This window comes from Phoenix dactylifera, chromosome 14 (genome assembly GCF_051530095.1).
Source record: "Phoenix dactylifera cultivar Ajwa chromosome 14, Ajwa_hap1_PhDact_Kaust_v1.1, whole genome shotgun sequence".
In the NCBI taxonomy this organism is placed as follows: domain Eukaryota; kingdom Viridiplantae; phylum Streptophyta; class Magnoliopsida; order Arecales; family Arecaceae; genus Phoenix; species Phoenix dactylifera.
The window spans coordinates 22,907,291-22,926,974 of record NC_143203.1 but is presented as its reverse complement, the minus strand read 5'-3'; the positions used below and the strand labels follow the sequence as shown (position 1 = coordinate 22,926,974).

At 37.9% G+C, this 19,684-nt stretch overlaps 2 protein-coding genes across 2 annotated transcripts; both read left to right on the top strand.

Moving 5' to 3' along the window:
- Nucleotides 1-335: 335 nt before the first annotated feature.
- Nucleotides 336-8,191, top strand: LOC103705068 (calcium-binding protein CBP-like). The gene is made up of 5 exons (XM_008788666.5): nt 336-979; nt 7,322-7,368; nt 7,447-7,622; nt 7,785-7,803; nt 7,944-8,191. Exons 1-5 carry the CDS (start codon nt 451-453, stop codon nt 8,046-8,048), a joined length of 876 nt encoding a protein of 291 aa, XP_008786888.1. The 5' UTR covers nt 336-450; the 3' UTR covers nt 8,049-8,191.
- Nucleotides 8,192-8,327: 136 nt separating this feature from the next.
- LOC103705070 (eukaryotic translation initiation factor 3 subunit E-like) lies at nt 8,328-19,238 on the top strand. The gene is made up of 8 exons (XM_008788667.6): nt 8,328-10,679; nt 10,788-10,942; nt 11,179-11,406; nt 11,548-11,669; nt 14,035-14,254; nt 16,338-16,480; nt 18,425-18,562; nt 18,868-19,238. The coding sequence occupies exons 1-8, from the start codon at nt 10,472-10,474 to the stop codon at nt 18,962-18,964; spliced, it is 1,311 nt and encodes a 436-aa protein (XP_008786889.2). The 5' UTR covers nt 8,328-10,471; the 3' UTR covers nt 18,965-19,238.
- Nucleotides 19,239-19,684: the final 446 nt, after the last annotated feature.

Sequence of the window (19,684 nt, the reverse complement as noted above, 5' to 3'; positions counted from 1 at the left end):
AAACCATTTGTCTTGCTTCGCAAGGAAGGCAGGGTTTACGGTGGGTAAGTATTTGAAACTTGAATTGTTGCACGACCAACATTTCACAGTATACCCGAGTATATCTTTTAACATAATGGGAAAATAGAAGAAAATTTATTTTTGTCAAATTTTTATTGAAAGATAATAAAGATAATAAATATTGGTTTTACTTGATTGAGCTCCAATTAAAATAAAGTTATACTTACTATCTCTCATTGTTATTATTTATATTTTATAATAGTCATCCTTTTCTCCGCCGCAGAGGTGTGAAACTATCGTTCTTTTAAACGCGGGTGGAGTCAACAATGCTTGGTCACGAGAATAAGTCCATTCTCTTCGTCTTTTCCTATATACGCAACTGCGAGAGAGCTTGCCTGGGTTTATCCATCCGCAATTCTCTCTCTCCTCAAGAAAAACTCGCGATTCGAGATGGCAGGCTATCCTCCGGGCTCCGGCTACCCTTACGGCGCGAGGCAGGGACAGCCCTACGGCGCTCCCCACTACGGTGCCCCGCCGAACCCGTACGGCACCGGGTCTCCGCCGCAACCCTACGGTGCCGCCCCTCCACCGCAACCCTACGGTGCCGCCCCTCCACCGCAACCCTACGGTGCCGCCCCTCCGCCGTCGGCGCCGTATGCCCCGGCCGGGGAGAAACCCCCCAAGGAAGGCAAGGTGCAGGGGGCCCACGGGAGCGGGGGCGGCTACCACCAGTATCAGACCCCGCCGCCGCTGGCGGGGGCGTACGGAAGCCCGTTCGCGGCGCTAGTGCCGTCGGCGTTCCCGCCGGGGACGGACCCGAACGTGGTGGCGTGCTTCCAGGCGGCGGACCGGGACGGGAGCGGCTTCATCGACGACAAGGAGCTCCAGCAGGCGCTGTCCTCCTACAACCAGAGCTTCAGCATCCGGACCGTCCATCTCCTCATGTACCACTTCACCAACAGTAACGTCCGAAAGATCGGTAAGCCCTAATTTCCCCTTCGTCCCCCTTTCCCCTTCGGAAACCCTAAAAATCTTGATCGAGTTCCCCTCTGGCACTGCCGATTTGGAGCCCTAGGCTCACCATAGCGTCGCTGGCTGGTCGGTCGCTATCGTGCGCGCGCCGTTGGTTTGCGTTTTTGTATCTGGGTTTGTAACAATTTAGGGTGGGTGATTTTGGGAGGACAGATGACGCACGTTTTGAGGATAAAAAAAAAAAAAAAAACTCGAGACTTTTTATATTTAGGTAACCGAAGTCTTGACTTTTGATAAAGAAACCACTCTAAAAAGCACTAATACGAGAGCTGGTAAGTTTTGGCATATCAGGTAGCTTTTACTTTCAGGGGTCAGGTTTAAGTCGGTGTCAAGTGGGTATCAGTGAACAGGTAGAATGCTAATGTTTTTTCCCCTCCATTTACAATTTTACACCAGGGATGTGAACAGGACAGATTCGATGTGGTTAACAAAAAAAATCAAAATCAAATCCGAAATCCATGACCGCTCTCTGAAATTGAAATCTAAACTGAAACTGAATGGTTTTTGGAATAACCGCCACCAAAAAAAACCACAAAATCAAAACCGAAACTAAAAAATTGAAAACTATTTAACATTTTTTATTAAATTCAAAATTTTTATGTATAAATATCCAAATTAAAGATATTATTTATAAATTTCATATAATTTATACCAACTCAACTAATAAATATGTCCAAAGATAATAACACAATCATCCAGTATGCTCATTAATTCTAAAATAATAACACAACCATCCAACAAACTCAATAGTTCTAAAATAATAATGCAACTATCCAATAAATACAATAATCCAAGTTAAAAACAAATCCAACTACATTAAAAAAAATAAGCATAACAAACACAATAATCGCGAAGAAGAACCAAAGGGGGGAAAAAGTAGTCTATCTGGCCTTTAGGATTTGTCCATTTAGTTATTTGCTCATGGTTTATGAGCGATCCAGATTGAATGGGATAGAGGGTTAGAATTTATACTAAATATAAAAGGTACTAAGAGATAGCCATTATGTTTGGTTTTGGGTATGGTTTCGGGTTCGGTGTAGGGTTTGGTTTTGGGTCGGGTTTGACTCGGAGAATTCATCAAAATCAAAACCGAAACCAAACAGATTTGATTTTTAAAACCATCATTGAAACCATTCCTATTTAACTTTGGTTAAAACTGCCTCATTCAGTTCGGGGATGGATAAAATATTCGGGTATCTGTCCTAGTTGACTTCCCTAATTTATACTCAAGAGATATGCTTTTTTTCGATCTGTGTTCTTTAACTTATGGCTTGCAGAATGTATACTTCTGTGAGTTAGTCTTTTGTGCAGTTATGCCCCTTTGTTTGAATGTCCTTAATCAACTTAGAAAAATGACTTTAGATGCAAAAAGGCTAACATACCATTTTAAGTTTGCATTAAAACCCTTCTCAATTCATGTGTGTAGAGGTAATTTTGCTGGTTGGATTATGTTTTTATCCAGCCAAGTTGTAGTTGACTGAATGTGAGTAGATGGGTGTAGAAGGTAGAGCGGTATAGCTGCACAAAGAGTGTCGTGCAAAGGTAAACATATAAGTTGCAAGTATTCAAGGGTATGCACACAAAAAGACATTTGTTTAGTGCTATGTGAGTCATAGTAGGACTAAGTTATCTACTGAGATAGTACCATAAAATTTCTTAAGCACCACTGAACTTTATTTTGGATTATGCTACCCCTTGGCAAAGGGTGGGGGTTCGATTCCGAAGGGTGACACCCTCCTTCCGAACCCCGTTACTTCGTATCCCGATTCCGCAAGTATTAGACTCAATCTGCCCGGGGGCCTGGCTTTCAGCTTAGATTGAGGAGCATGTGGATAGAGGGTAGGAGGTGGGTTTAGAACCCCAACCGTTTGAAAAAAAAAGAGAAGAAAAAAAGCTACCCTTCAAAGTGGGCCCCACATTTTCTAATTCCAAAAATGGTGTTTATGCCCGTGGTATTATTATTCTTCAGATTTTTGAAAAGTTGATTGACTTTTTTTCATAACTAATGATTCCCTGGATTCTTGAATAATCATTCATGGTATTATTATACTTCTGCGAGTTAGTCTTTTGTGCAGTTATGCCCCTTTGTTTGAATGTCGTTAATGAAGTTAGAAAGAAAATTGACTTTAGGTGCAAAAGGCCAGCATACCATTCTAAGTTTCCATTAAAGTCTTTCTAAATTCACATGTGTAGAGGTAATTTTGCTAGTTTGGTTATGTGTGTATCCAGCCAAATTGTAGCTGGCTGAATGTCAGTAGATGGGTGTAGAAGGTAGAGAGGTATAGCTGCACAAAGAGTGTCTTGCAAAGATAAACATGTAATTGCAAGTATGTGAGGGTATGCACACAAAAAGGCATATTTGTTCAGTGCTATGTGAATCATAACAGGACTAAGTTATCTACTAAGACAATCCCATAAAATTTCTGAAGTACCACTGAACTTTATTTTGGAATATACTACCCCTTGGCAAGGGGTGGGGGTTCGATTCCGAAGGGTGACACCCTCCTTCCGAACCCTGTTACTTAGTATCCCGATTCTGCAAGTATTAGACTCAATCTGCCTGAGGATCTGGCTTTCAGCTTAGTTGAGGGGCATGTGGATATAGAGTAGGAGGTGGGGTTAGAAAACCACCCCCACTCGTAAAAAAAGGAAAAAAGTTACCCTTCCACATTTTCTAATTCCGGAAATGTTGTTGTTACCATTTCGATAGTGAGAACGTGTTGTTATTCAAAGAAAAAAAGATAGTGAGTGCGTACTCGGTAAGAATGAATATATGACACCCGCCATAAAAACTAAATGCTTTTTCTCTCACAAGAAGAAGCATATATGCCGATGATATTATTGTTCTTCAGATTATTGAAAAGTTGACTGACTTTTTTTATAACTAATGATTCCTTGAAGGATTCTTGAATAATCATTCATGGTATTATTATACTTTTGTGAGTGAGTCTTTTGTGCAGTTATGCCCCTTTGTTTGAATGCTGTCAATGAACTTAGAAAGAAAGATTGGCTTTAGGTGCAAAAATGCCAACATACCATTCTAAGTTTGCATTAAAGCCCTTCTAAATTCACGTGTGTAGAGGTAATTTTGCTGGTTGGATTATGTCTTTATCCAGCCAAATTGTAGTTGATTGAATGTGAGTAGATGAGTGTAGAAGGTAGAGAGGTATAGCTGCACAAAGAGTGTCTTGCAAAGATAAACATGTAAGTTGCAAGTATTCAGGGGCATGCACACAAAAGGGCAAATTTGTTTAGTGCTATGTGAATCATAGCAGGTATAAGTAATCTACCGAGACAATCCCATAAAATTTCTAAAGTACCACTGAACTTTATTATGGATTATACTATCTTTTGCCACTTAAGGCAAGGGGTTGGGGTTCGATTCCAAAGGGTGACACCCTCCTTCTTGGACCCTGTTACTCAATATCCCGATTCTGCAAGTGTTAGACTTGATATTCCTGGGGACCTGGCTTTCAGCTTAGGTGGGGGAAGGGGGCTTGGACATAGGGTAGGAGGTGGCTTTAGAACCCTCCCTGTTCATAAAAGAAAAAAGAAAAAAGAAAAAAGAGAAAATACCCTTCAAAGTGGGCCCCACATTCTCTAATTCCAAAAATTGGTGTTTTGACCATTTCAATAGTGAGAGCATACTCAGTAAGAATGAATATATGACACCCACTATAAAAACTAAGCTCTTTTCCTCCCAAAGGAAGAAGCATCACATGCCTATGGTACTTCATATTATTGATAAGTTGACTGACTTTTTTCATAACTAATGATTCCCTGGAGGATTCTTGGATAATCAGGCTTTTAGGCTTAATAAGTCTCATGAATCATTCATGAGTTATTTAGTGAAATATGCAACACTTTTGTTTGTTGCTGTTGTCTATGTTGGATTTTGCATGAGGCAATGCATAGATCTATCTGCAATTCTTCATATCTGCATCGGATCAATCATAATCTATTTCAATCTTCAATTATCATAATCCTTTTTGAATGTATGAATACTTGTCCTTGTTCCTTTTGAAGATAATGGACTAATAAAATTGTATTTTGCACATGTGTAATCCATAATTGGAATGTGCAGCCCAGCTCTCCCGCCTGAAAAGCAAAAGACTCTTCTTTGGAATTACTCTGTTTTGAGATGGGATTTGGTAAACTATATCTTTTGTTATTAACTCGCAATAGCATTCTTAGCTCTTTATTTGAACTTTTGATTCTGTCCCTAGATAGGAATTATCAGTGAATGATGATCCATAAAGCTGACCCCAAATAGTGAGGATAAAGCTTGACAACCATGTGTATATATGTGTGTGTGTGTGTGTGTAGTCCCAGCATGGATTATTTGTGGACATTGAACATGTGATTGTAGCATTTCCTTTGTCCCAAGTGGACTGTTGTTCTGCAGCAACATGAAAAGCAGACCAGATATCAAGCTGGTCAAGTTGCCAGTTCACTAATTCAACTGTCAGCTCAATAGGGCGGACAAGAGACATATTAAATAGAATTATAAACTACATAGAAAAATTAGATGCTTTGTAGGGAAATATGTAAAATTAAACATAGGTCATATTAATGTCTGGTGAAATTGGTGAAAGTATAGCAGACTAAATGAGAATATAGCAGATTAGAATAAGCTAAAAACGGAGAATATCATGTACATGCATGACGAAATGTTATTAATTAGTTATAGCATAGCATATACGAAAATTTTCTCTCTTGGTGTTAGGACTAATTGTATGGGTTGTGTATACTCCAGATCTGTGTAACCTCTTCTGTTCACCAAAAAAAAGGGGAAGGGGTGCCCCTTTTGGTTGGCGGTGGTGGTGATGCGCTGCTTTCTGACATTTTTATTTAATAGGACTAAAAGCTCAACTTTTTCAGTCCTTAAATGCCAGTGTTGGCGGTTCGGGACGGTTCCGACCGTTTCGAGCCGAACCGATGCCACCAGTACGGTTTTGGCAATAGAAACGAAATCTGTTGCCGAAGGCGGAGAAGGAGAAGGAAAAGAGAGAGAGAGAGAGAGAACGGGGGAGGGAGGGAGGAAGGCTGGCGGAGGCTCGTCTGAAACAAGGGAACGGCCGTGTAAATTGTGCAAGGGCCCAACGTTGGCCTCCACCGGCCTCCCTCCCTCGCTCCCCGTCCTCTCTTTTCCTCTCTCGTTCTCCCTCTCCCTTGTCTGTTCAACTGTGTCGGTACGGGCTTGGCACGGCACACCGCAGGCCCATTCCGACTCATTTCGCCGGAGAACCGGTATAGTGCCCGCTACCTGTTCTGTTGACGTTGTTAAATGCCCACTAGAGGAGTCATGGGAGGAGAAGAGCCTCAAGGGCCCTGGCCAAGGTGGGGGTGAGTGCAGGACACCAGCAAGGGTTGTTGAGGGTTGAGGATTTGACGTCATTTTAGGATTTTGGTGGGGTGGGTGGGGTGGGTGGGGTGGGGAAGCTTGTCTTAGATGGAGTCGGTAATTGCACGTGCTGGAGTGGCCTCAGGGCCAGATAAAAGGAAGATGTTTAATCTGTCTTTTGCTTCCGAAGAGCATAAGATAAGAGAAAGGGATTTGATTGGGTCTCTTTATGGTTTTTCTTCTCAATTTTTGATATCAGTGCACAAGAATGCCCTTGAATTTTAAGTTGATGACAAAGTAGTGACTAACTGCTGGTTTAAGAACCTGCCAGTTCTCTTAGAACCAGATAGTTCACAGTAAAGAGCACTGAGTTACATGGTATTTTCTGGTTTGATTGCATATCTGATCTTCTGAGGGAGGCAGAATGGCATGGCTGCAGGTTCACGGGTTTTCCCTTCCAACAGGGTATGGTGATTCAGTTCAGATGATATTTGTTTGTGCAACTATTCTTTCCTCTCTCTCACTCTGTGTTTCTCTCTCTATCTCTCTCTCTCATAAAAGGTCTGTAACTCTTCTATGCAAATGCCAAAATCAGGATGTTATGAGTTAGAATTTTGGTTGTCAAAGCATTGCTCCATTTGTAATTTCAGGTGCCTGAGGTCCCACAGGTTTCTTTTCTGTCAAAGGTGGGATGGTGGTGCCATCTCCTCTGTTTGGTTTTAAAATTTTCAGAAACAAGATTACTGTGCCATTTTTTTTAAGAATGGATCCCAGTCTTTAAGATCTCTAGTGACATCCAAATCCTGCTTGCCATTGTTCTAATTAATAGTTTTTGCACTCCAATCTAGCAACTCCATAGTAAAGTCTAATCATATGACTTTCGTACTGTGCAGGGCCAGAGGAGAATATAGTAAAGTCTAATTGTATGACTTTCGTACTGTGCAGGGCCAAAGGAATTCTCCTCGCTGTTCTACAGCCTTCAGAACTGGAGGGTATAAGATCTACAAGTCTTTGTTGCAGGAAGCTAGCCCTTTATTTTAATTGGTTGCTAACATGTTTTGCATATCTAGGCCATCTTTGAGAGATTTGATCGGGATCACAGTGGTAAGGTTGATTCTTCAGAGCTACGAGAAGCTCTTCTTAGTCTTGGGTTTTCTGTTTCTCCAGTGGTCCTGGACCTGCTCGTGTCCAAGTTTGATAAATCTGGAGGCAAAAATAAAGCCATTGAATATGATAACTTCATCGAGTAAGTTTTTTTTTTACCTTACTCCATTTGTGCTTAGCATGATATGCATGGGAAGGGCAGTTTGTTGAAATATTGCTGGGAGGTAGCTTTTGTTATATATTATCTTTCATATGAGTTATTTACACCTTTTGACTTATTTGTGTATCTTTGAATGCCTTGCAGATGTTGCCTCACTGTTAAGGTAATTGATTAATTCATTCACTAGTTTCTGAATTCTGATATATACAATTTTCTTTGATGATTGCGATTTTCTGTTGTCCTCTATGGTTTGGACCTAGAACTGAAAATGTATATTTTCTGTTTGGATCGTTGGGATGGCAGGGGCTAACAGAAAAGTTCAAGGAGAAGGACACCGCGTACATGGGGTCGGCCACATTCACTTATGAATCCTTCATGCTCACTGTCTTGCCCTTCCTCATTGCATAAAGGAAGCTGTGTATATAAGCCTTGTTCTCTTTCGGACAGATTACCCAGTGTTGCACTCTCTCTGCCTTGTTTTCCTCTAGGTCATGTTGCTTGTGATACTATTTAATGTTGATTCGTGGTGACGATCTTTTCCTTGTGTGTTCCTTTGGATGGTTTGCATTGTATGTGATCTCTTTGTGGACATGAGGCCAGCAACATGAAATGCTTTGGCTTTATAGTCTGATCGAACATCAGGCAAATGGATGCATCATGCAAATCTGCATATATGACTTCAGTTGCTGGTTTTTCACAAACTTTGTTTTGGGATTTGCTGAGATTTTCTGTTAGCTCAGATCTTTGCATGCTCTACATTCTAGCAGCTTCATGTCAGAGCATCCATGAAAATGAACGACAAATTGAGGGTGAAACTTTGGCAGTTTCAGAGTCCAACTTAAGACGAGGCATGGAACCTCGCAGTAAATGTCGACTCCATTGAGAAATGCACTTCGGGACATGAGGTCCATGGTTATATCTGAGTTAATATGCAATTCTTGCAATGAGGCAGTAATTTAATAAGTTAGGTAAAGCTGAAGCCATGGATGTAATTATTTACAATTGAATCAAGTTAGGTGATACCCTGTTTCGGAAAGGGAAGAAGGAAGGAAAAAGAAAAGAAAAAAAAATAAAAGAGATATAAGAGTGAGAACAAAGCATAATAAGCTGGTTGTGTGGTATGTTTTGATACTCACAATTTTGAGGTAAATGGGTATTAATATACGAGATCACTGTTAGAATATACCTCAGGGAGGGGACTAGATCTGAAAATAGTGAAACCAAATAAATTAGTGTAAAGATCATGGTATCCGTGCGGGGTTGGGTATTGGTTAAGCAAATTTTGGTAGAGAAATTGATGATATGAGGATGCCAATTACTATGATACTGGGGAAAGTGGGAGATCTGTCCCATCTGTGGATTACTATGCCAATTACTATGCCAATTACTATGATACTATGCCAATTACTTGCTTCAGGTTTCTTCTCTTGGATTGCCATGCCTAAAGAGTACAGATAAAGCAGTATGAAGATGCTCGCGGTATTGGAGCATTGGTGACCTGGCCCATCTGTGGCACGCGACACACTAGCCGTAGGTTTGTTAACGAAAAAGAATTCCAGTAAAAAAAATTACAACCTATTAATATACTAGCAGCCACGCACATTCAGTGCACATTTAAGTAAAAAGCAAATTAATAAATAAAGAATTCAAGGGGCTCCTGGATAAGAGAGAGAAAAGAAGTGGATTATAGAAAGAGGATCGCTGTTTTTGTTTGTTTTTTAAATTTTAAACGGAGTCCAACAGGTTAGGAATGTCGGCTAGAGATGCATGGAGATTTTTGTTAAATAGAGTCCATGTGTAAGCGACATCGTGTGGCTATTTATAGTTTTGCAGTTATTAATGAAAAGAGAAACTAAGGATGTTCTTGTTAGAAAATTTGATGAACTGAATCTAATAGAGAATGTACCTTCTTCATTTAGTAATATAGTATAGATTTATAGCTTTATTATATTTAGGAATTTGCATATTTTCATTCAACAATACAATATAAATTTATATATTTATTATATTCAATGGATAAATCCTAAAATTTGTGAGTAAATCTTAGAACTCATGAATAATTGAATAATTTTTAATTAACACATTTACAAAGAATAATTTGACAAAATTATTCTACCAAGAAAAATTGGAAATAGCTTTCAATTAAAACTCCACATATACATTTTTAAAATGCCCAACTTGGCTATTCGCAATTCTAGAAACAAAATTCTTTTATCATATGGTTGAAAGCGAGCTTGTTTAGTCAATGAACTTGAGAAAGAATGAAGCAGTCATGAAAGGCACTACAAATTGCATTTATGACAAACAAGTTTGCAAGGAGGACCTTCAAATGGTAAACAAAAAAATTAGACCAGTAACAAAATATACTATAGTGAAACCATATTTTGTATTTAAGTACTCGTATTAAAAGTAGTTGTTTGTGCTAGAGAGGTGGATCTCTTTTAGAATTGAATTTTCATTAGCTGTCAAAATATTTGCAAAAGAAAAATCATTGTTAAAAAAAAAATAATAGTGTGACTCACTAGCAATCAAAAGGCAATCTATATTTTATAATTTGGAGACTATTTTTATTTAATGCTCTCACAACTGGCGAGGTGTGCAGGAGCCGTTTTGGGCGTTTTGGGTTTGGCCCATGGCCTATTATATAGATGGTGTAACAGGCCCAAGTCTTATCCGATCCTTTTCCAGGAGCCGTTGGATCGTCCGTCCAAAAGGCTCATCTCTTTCTTCTAGTTTTCGCAGGATAACTCCGACCTCTCTTCTTCCTGCGGCGGGAACGGAGAAGCGCCCGAGAAACTCTAACCGTAAGTAACTCCGCTCGAGCTCTAGCCATGGCGAACTACGACCTCACCTCCCGGATCGCTCCTCAACTCGACCGCCACCTCGTCTTCCCCCTTCTGGAGTTCCTCCAGGAGCACCAGCTCTACGCCGAGGACGAGATCCTCAAGGCCAAGATCGAGCTCCTCAGCCAGACCAACATGATCGACTACGCCATGGACATCCACAAGACCCTCTACCACACTGAAGAGGTCCCCCAAGGTCGTACCTCCTCTCCCCTCTCCCCTTAGGGTTTTGATTTGATGGAATTCTCTCTCTCTCTCTCTCTCTTTTGGGGATATGAATTTTGTGCTGGATTGGTGTTGGCAGAGATGGTGGATAGGAGGGTCCAGGTTGTCGCGAGGTTGAAGTCTCTTGAGGAATCGGCGGCGCCGCTGATCTCTTTTCTTCAGAACGCTTCCTTGGTTCAGGAGCTGAGGCCCGATAAACAATACAACATCCAGATGCTCAATGATCGGTTTCAGGTATCCTTTTGCTTTGATTTCCTTGGGTTTTCTTCTGTTTTCATCAATTTATGAGAAAAAAATTCGATCTTTAAGCTTTCATGATGCAATCCGTTGCTAAGATTATGCAGAATTACGTTTTGTTTTAAAGATTATTAATGAGTTCAGTTGGTTTCTGAAATGGCTTGCAAATTTATTGATTAAAAGAAGAAGAGCAGAAGAAAAAATGGTAATTTTCCTATTTCGTTGTTGAACAGATTGGTGCTGATCATATAGAGGCTTTATATCAATATGCTAAGTTTCAATTTGAGTGCGGGAACTACTCTGATGCTGCTGTCTACTTGTATCAATATCGTGCTTTGTGCACTAACAGTGACAGAAGTTTGAGTGCTTTGTGGGGCAAGCTAGCGGCAGAGATTTTAATGCAGAATTGGGATATTGCACTCGAGGAACTTAATCGACTCAAGGAGATTATAGATTCCAAGGTCTTATTTTTGGCCCTTTGCTGGGTGTGCTGTGTAGTGTCTACGTGTAGTTTCTTTATGGTTTGCTTGTTTCTTTTATGCTATTTTTTTAGTGCTTTCCTACTTTCTTTAATATTATTGCTTTTTTTTTTCGTGGGGCAGAATTTTGCTTCACCTTTAAATCAACTGCAGAATAGGATATGGCTGATGCACTGGAGCCTTTTCATCTTCTTTAACCATGAAAACGGGAGAAATGGAATCATTGATCTTTTCTTCCAAGACAGGTTTGGTTCTCCAGATCAAATTTGAAGTATCAAGTATTGAACCGTTTCTTAGTCTTAATGAGTTGCAACCATTCTGCTGCGCTTACACTCATCCAAGACGGCTTAAATTTGCTTTTCGGTATCTAACGTGGTCAGCATTAATCCTTTCTGAAACATGTTCTTTAGTCAGATATTACATTTCTCTTATTTTTGCAAAACTTACCGAAAAATAAATAACATTACTGTTATAGGGTAACACTATATTACAAAGGAAGAATATTTTAGGTTTCTCTCAAATTCTGTTTGCAAAATCAGTCGTCTCTTTTGTGGATTTTCATTATTTTTATTTTTGGTAGCAAGAAAATGTTTAGAAACAAAGCTAGAAAAAGGAAGATTTACATACAAGTCACTCCAAGTTCTTGAAGAAGAGGATAACCAGAACATGGATATTCTAGAGAAGAAATAAATCAATAACATTGTGGTGGAAAATTTCTTCATGAGTCATTCTCAATGCAGGAAAACATAAAACTTGGACAATGTACATATATTTATAGTCATAAGCATCCAGATAGGCCCAATGTTTCCCTGCTGTTGTTGGAAGGCCAACAAATTTGTTCTTTTCAAACTGCTCACCATATTTCATGCAATTTAATGCTGAACACTGTCTAAACATAAGTGCAGGTAAAGGTAGAGCTCCAGATTGAGAGTCTGAAAGAAACTTTGCTAGATAGTGGTTCCAAAATTTCAACCTTCTTACACGATACCACTAAAAAGATTTATCTAACTGGCAATGTAGAAGCAAGTGACTCATCATCTCATCACCATGAGTCATGAAGAACACTTGCAGTCCAGCTCAGTTGCTTTTTTTTTTGTGTATTTTATAGATTTGCTCTGTAATTGGTCCAGCTCTAGATTGTTGTCCAATACAGGCTTGTATCCTTTATGGAACTTGAGTATTTAAACCATTCTTTTAGCAACTACTAAACTGAAACTAGAAAGTTAACGGTTTGATCCAGGAGAAATATGCGGGCCTATTTGGCCTTGTCTCCCAATATTAACATCTATACAATGTATTAAGAACTTGAATATGCAAGCTTGGATCAAATGTAGTTAAGCTCTTTAATTCCCTGTTGATGAATTTATCAAAAAGAATTTCATCATCAAGTAAACCTTCCAAAAGCATCAATAACCCTTTGCTGTTTGCTAACCAAGGCATTTCGATTAGAAGCTTTAAGAAATGGTTTAGGGAACGAAGATGTTAGAATTAATTTTTGACATGAACAAGACAGTTGAAACATTAACTGATGATCTTCATTTTTTGAAACATTTTTAAAATGTTTAGCTCCAATGTGCTATTTGTTTTACTGACATTTTTTTTTTGAAAACTTAAAAATTACTAGAGAAGTGTTTAATTCAATCAAATTTGCATCTTAACCAATAGCTTTCCATCCATAGTTTGATTTGAACTAGAATAACATGCTGTTATTTGAGCTTTGTTAGAAGCACTCATGAACTCTTTAAGGACTTATCTGCCCATCAAGTTGATGAAAATTGTCCAGTTGGCTTGTTAAATTGGTGACATTTTTCCTTAAAAATTTTTTGGGGTGCACTCCACATTTTTTAAACCAAAACTTGTTTTTGACCTCCATCAAATCCATCATGCGATGTTTGTTGCCTACTTTTGTTCTTTATTTGGTGTCTTGTTGTGGCTTTCTTCTTGTTTCTGCTGAATACCTTTTTGTTATTGTAGCTTATAACTTTAATATGGTAGGATCAGTCAATTTAACTTCAAAAGTAAACGATCTAATTGTTATCATTAGATTTGCTAGAAATTTATTTGTGTCTGTATTCTGTAATGTATCTTAGATTTTAAATAGAACAAGATAAAAGGAAAGAAAGAAAGAAAGCTGTTGGATGGCATGAAATCATGCTTGGGGATTGATAATAGGAATTATGAAATAAAAGCAGCTTGAAACCTTTCTCTCTATTTCTTGAAGTAGAGAGGAAAAATAATTGGATTCTAATTTATGCTTTTAAAACTAGCGAAAAACTGAACCTACTTCCAATTCACTATCATCCACCTCTCTTATTTGTACACACTATGAAAATAGTAAGTTGCTTTATTGTGTCATTGTGAGTAAATCAGGTCCTATTTTAGACCTCCCTTGAAACATCTTATTCATGGCCAAGAATGTCATAATCTAGGTATGCCGAGAATGTCATAATCTAGGTATCCCAAGAATGATTTGGCTTATCAACTATGACATTTATAATTATTTAGTTATGATCTTGATGACCTTAATTTGTCTGAAATAACGTTTTAGTGTATTTTGCCAAGGAAGCTATCTTTCAGACCCTTTAATTCAGTCATTATGCTTTTATGCAGGTATTTGAATGCTATTCAAACAAATGCACATCACCTCTTACGTTATGTTGCAACTGCTGTCATTATCAATAAAAGGAGAAGAAATATGCTTAAGGAGTTGATCAAAGTCATCCAGCAGGAACAGCACTGTTACAGGGATCCTATTACAGAATTTTTAGAATACTTATATGTCAATTACGATTTTGAAGGTGCACAGAAGAAGCTCACGGAGTGTGAGCAAGTAAGTTACTTGTTACTCCAATTAAGTTTGCTGATGTTCTGTATCTTTTAATTAGGAATTTCTAGTATTGTATGCTTCATTTCAACATCTTAGTTAGGAAATCAGGTTAATTCATGTTATTTAGTAAAGGTGGATAACTTGTATCGAGATTGTGGATTAGATAGCCTAGTTTGAGAATCTAACTGTTCGCTTTAACTCCGTATCACTTCTGCTTTCCCCAATCTTTTCTTTTCTTATCTATCTGGAGGTAAGCTCACTTTTAACATGTTTGAAGTTTTTTCTTTGCCTATTTGGAATCTGTAGAAATTGTTACAAAGGCACCAACATATGTTACAGACTGGGAGTATGATGTTAGGTATTTGTGCATGTCTAAGTGCCAGATCCTTTTAGTTATTAAGAAATTTCTTCTTTTGGACTTGTACCTAGTTGGCATACCCATGACCTTGTTCCCTAATTTGACATAGGTGTAATAGGTGATATGCGCCAACCACTTCTGATATGACAATGTTGCTATTTTTGTTGATATGATTTCTTGGGATCTCATTTCCTTCTAGTGCTTATATACATGCCCCCTTGCAATTCTCTCCCATATTTTCCTAATTTATGCAGCCATAGGAGGCAGCAGCCATGGTGCTGTGGAGGTTCTGTTCATTATAATCAGAGGTAGGCATCCCACAAACAAAGACTAGAGCCTACCTAATGGCCAACATAAGGACAAAGAAAATAAAAGGCTACAACATATATAAGTATTCAGCTCAGAACGTATATAATACTCATATAACAGGACTGCTATTTAGTGGGCAACAATTCTTAATATCTTGATAAATATGGTGCAAGCCATATGGATCAGTCTACTTGGGAGAATCTTTGATATAAATTTGTGCTTTCTCTTGAAGATAGCTGGGGTCCAAGCATCAATACGCATATTGAATAATGTGGAAAAAGTTGTTATAAACCATGCTGTCTATAAATATTTCCTACACGTCAAAGAAATTTCTATTTCTTGGTATTGCCTGGTTATTTTATTATGATATCACTTAGCTGATTTTGCTGATGAAGATTGAGTTTCTACTATGGCGAGAACTTTGTAAAAGAATTCATCTCAAAGCTCATTCGATTTTAGCACCAGAGTGTTAAGATATGCATTTGTTACTTTTTTTCTTTTTTTGGATAAGGAAGGGGAGATTTGCAACTCAAAAATATAATACTAGGATAATACTAGGATGCAAAAATATTAGGAAGCAACCACAGGAGATTTTTCTACGTATTTGTGTAAAAGGCACTTCTGCTTTCATACAAAGAATAATACTAAGATAAAGTATAAGATTGGAATTATTAGTTATTTCTAAAGTGATGAGCTCTAGTGAGGATCATCATGTTAGTAGGAAAATGAACAAGCACATTTTGGTATTTTAATTATCTAACAAAGTGATAGATGTCTTGAAGCTTGGCATACTTAGAGCAAAATGTCTTCATATGAATAACAGGAACAAGACAAATAATTTTTAATACATGGTCATTGCAGAGTTAGGTTATTCTTGGTATGGCAAGCATCAAAGAATAATTTCATAAATGTGCAAGAAAAACTCTGTTCTACATACAATGATGGATGAATTAGCATTGTCATGATCATCACCTGAGCCTTTCTCTGACCAATACACAGTATACTAATTTTGAAAAATGTTCCATTGAAGGATGCACAGATTATATCTGATTGTAAATCCAGTGCTAACCCTCTAGAAACAAGAGCTGAATTTCTGACTTAGGCAAATCTTAGTAGTGATATATCAGAATTATTTCTACTTCAGATTGTATTATAACACTGTATATGTACTGCTATTTTCTGGCATATGTGTATTTCTTTTGTTATGCTTGGTTTGTAGCCTTAGTTTATTGCACTAGAAAACCTGTAAATACATCACATTTTTGAATCTCCTTCCAACTTGGTTGACTTTGCATTTTCCTTTCCAGCTCTGTCATGGTGTGTGTGATTATCTTAATTGTATTTCTTTATTTTTTTGCTGCGATTTATTGTCTCCTTATTTTATGTGATGCTTACAAATATTATTTGCCTCTTGTTAAGGTAATACTGAATGATCCCTTTCTTGGAAAACATGTTGAAGATGGTAACCTTACCACTGTACATCTAAGGGATGAGTTTCTTGAAAATGCCCGTCTCTTCATTTTTGAAAGTTACTGCCGCATACATCAGTGCATTGACATCAGGTAGGCAACTTCCATTGTAAGATTATTACTAATGTATATGAAGTTTTTCAATTTATTAGATATATGGACCTCTTAGGACTCGTTTGGTTCGCGGAAAGAATTTTCTCACTGGAATATTTTTTCTGGGATGATGATTCCTAGGAATATGATGCTTGAAAAATGAATTTGGCATGTTTGGTTGATCATGAAAAAGTGGTACATTTCAGAGTAGCTTATGTTTGCTTGAGCATCTACTTTCCTAGAAAAGTTGTATGAAATACCTATTACACCCTTAATAAAGGAAAAAAACCTTACCTATGGGTTTTGATGGCTTAAGGGTAACTTTGAAAAAAAAAAGACCCTAATTTCCAACTGGTGAGAAAGTAACTTTTTCATGTCCTCCATGGGGTTTTTTCTCCATAAAACATGAGAATTTTATTCCTATGGGAATATTACTTTTTCATCTCTTTTTTTTGAAAACTCCAACCAAACAAGAGGTATTTCTTTATTTTTCTATTGACCACACTTTCTCCCTTTCTTTTCCTGCGAATCAAACGAGTTCTTAAGGTTGTCTGCACTTTATTGTGTGTATGGGTGCGTGTATATGTATATATTGGTCACAACATCACTTTTTCATGCCTTTCATGCCTTGTGTCCGTGCTGCATACACTTGTTAGCTGCCCACATGATTGCGTGAGATTTTATCCTTCACGGAAGCAAATCAAGTAGAAGAAATGCCTATTAGTCTCTCTATTTGGATAACCAGCGCATCAGTTAATCTGACAAAAATGGAAAAGTATGCATGATTATTAAATATTACAAGAGATAACTATGGGAATTATTTCTCATTTTGAAGGACACATTCGGTTAATAGGTTTTTGTCTTCCAAATTGAATGAGAAAGGAGCTGTGGTTTTGGTGGCAAGCTTTGAACAAATAGAGAAGTTCAGTATTTATGCATCACTGAAACAACAATCAGTTAGTGGTGCAGCTAGGCTTACAGTGCAGAATGGTCAAAATTCTTTGGTTTTTTTGTGGGACTTTCTTAGTCCAATCCTTAGACATCTTGGCCTTTACTCATTTTTGCTGATGGCATAACAACTTGCCTAAGATAACATGACTTTTCTAAACCACACATCTTAGAGCGGAGAACATCCAAAGTGTTGTGGATCCCCTATCAGGAGGCTGCAGACTGTATCTTGGTTGGGGAAATCACAAGGTTGTTTATCGGGAGAGGACGTCTGTCCCTACTAACTGGCCTGTAAGTTGTACTCTGGTTTGACCCATGATTATATGCAGGGCTGTGATTTCCTCGTGAAATTACATTCATCAAGATGCCCAGGCTATGTTATGTTGCTAGCTTTCAGTGCACCTCAGGTTGGTGATGTACAACCAAAGGAGAAAAACAAGTGAGGGTTTAAATTGTAGTCCCGTAGAATTTTTGCATATGATGGCCGTATTTGCTATTCAGGTTGATAAATCATTGTTTTTATGGAGTTATAATGATTAACTCGGCGCTCTACAGATAACAATTAAGAAAATATTTTTAAACTGTAATTTAGAAGATGTAAAATAATGCAGAATTGGATCTTTCATTTGTTTAATTGTACTATACTAAAGTCTATTTCTTGTGAATATACTTGCCCATCAAAAAAGGATGGATCCATTGTTCCTTAACCTTGCTGGCTGATACGATGAAACTTTTGATAGACATACAAGTGATAATTCTCCTGTTTAGAACAGGGGATTTCTGTTGTCTTCCCATTAATTAGCATTTGTTCACAATTACTTGCAGTAAATGGCTTGTAGTTTTTCTCTCTTGTATGATTGTTTTCTTGCTATATATCTCTTGTTTAGAGTACCCTCTTCTTTTCCCACATATAATGGTAATAGCTACAGTTCTTTTGTTTCAACAAGCTGATGCTTGAAATTAATTGCTGATACTCGAACCGATGTCTGGTAACAGCATGCTTGCTGAGAAGTTGAACATGAGTTATGACGAGGCAGAAATGTGGATAATGAATCTTGTTCAAAACTCAAAGCTTGAGGCGAAGATTGATTCAGCATCAGGGACTGTTATCATGCGAACCAATCATCTTAATGTGTATGTTTTTCTGCATGTCTAAGATTTCCTGGATTTTTAGTTATGTCCATGCAGAATCTTCTACATACATTGATCTCCATCTTGATCACAAATTTGATGATGAATATAAGGAGGTTATTCATCCATCTGCTAAATTACCAGAGATCTACTCGGTAGTCCTGATTAAGATTGGATGGTGGATATTGTGGTTAAATATCTGAGATTTTTGTTCCTTTATTCTATCATAATTTGCAGCAATATTTTTGTGTTTGTTCTTATGTTTATATGATTTTTCTTCTTTGGTGTTATTTTTCCCTCTTTACCAGATATGAACAGATCATTGAAAACATGAAGAACCTTAATGTGCGGACATATGTTTTGGCAAAGAACATTCTGGAACCCGCACAAGCTGCTGCTCGCTAGAAGCAAAAGAATTTTACCACATATAAGAGAAAGATTCATGCAGTTTTTAGTGTAGTATCTAGATGGGAGCATGATTTTCTCTTTTTTTTTATGATTTTGTTACAGAGCTAGAGCTTTCTATTCCTCCAGAAGATTTTTGACCTCGCTGTGGTTTTCTATATGTTGAGATTGTTTCAGTACCTTACAACCTAATGTTCTTTTGTTTGCTTTTTTTTGTCTCCTGAAATGTATGGACATCTATTTTGCTTAATTAACTGACACATGCCCTCCATCATATCTAGCCCTTCCATGATTTTGAAACCAGATGATTGAAAGAGCAGATAAAATAACAGAAGTCATCATATGACATCAAATTGATGAAAGATGGGTGCATTAAGAATTCCAGGTTTACTTAACAGGTGTTTCGGGATGTCAAGCGAACTGAGCAGCTCGAGCTCGGCATGAGAGGAGCTCAAATCATGCTCAGTTTGAAGCTAAACAACCCAAGCTTGAATCAGTAAAATAGGCATGAAACTAATGTCAAGTCAAGCCAAAAATCAACCCAGCTTGATCAGGCTTGGATATGTTGAATTGTATATATGAAATATGTATATCATGTAAGTAGGTTATTGGGTTAAAATGTTAATCGGTGACCTTTTACTCTTTGGATCAACTAAAAGTTAATTGAGGTCTGAACTAGATCTTCAACCAAGCTCGGAATCGAGATTTGAGCTTGATTCA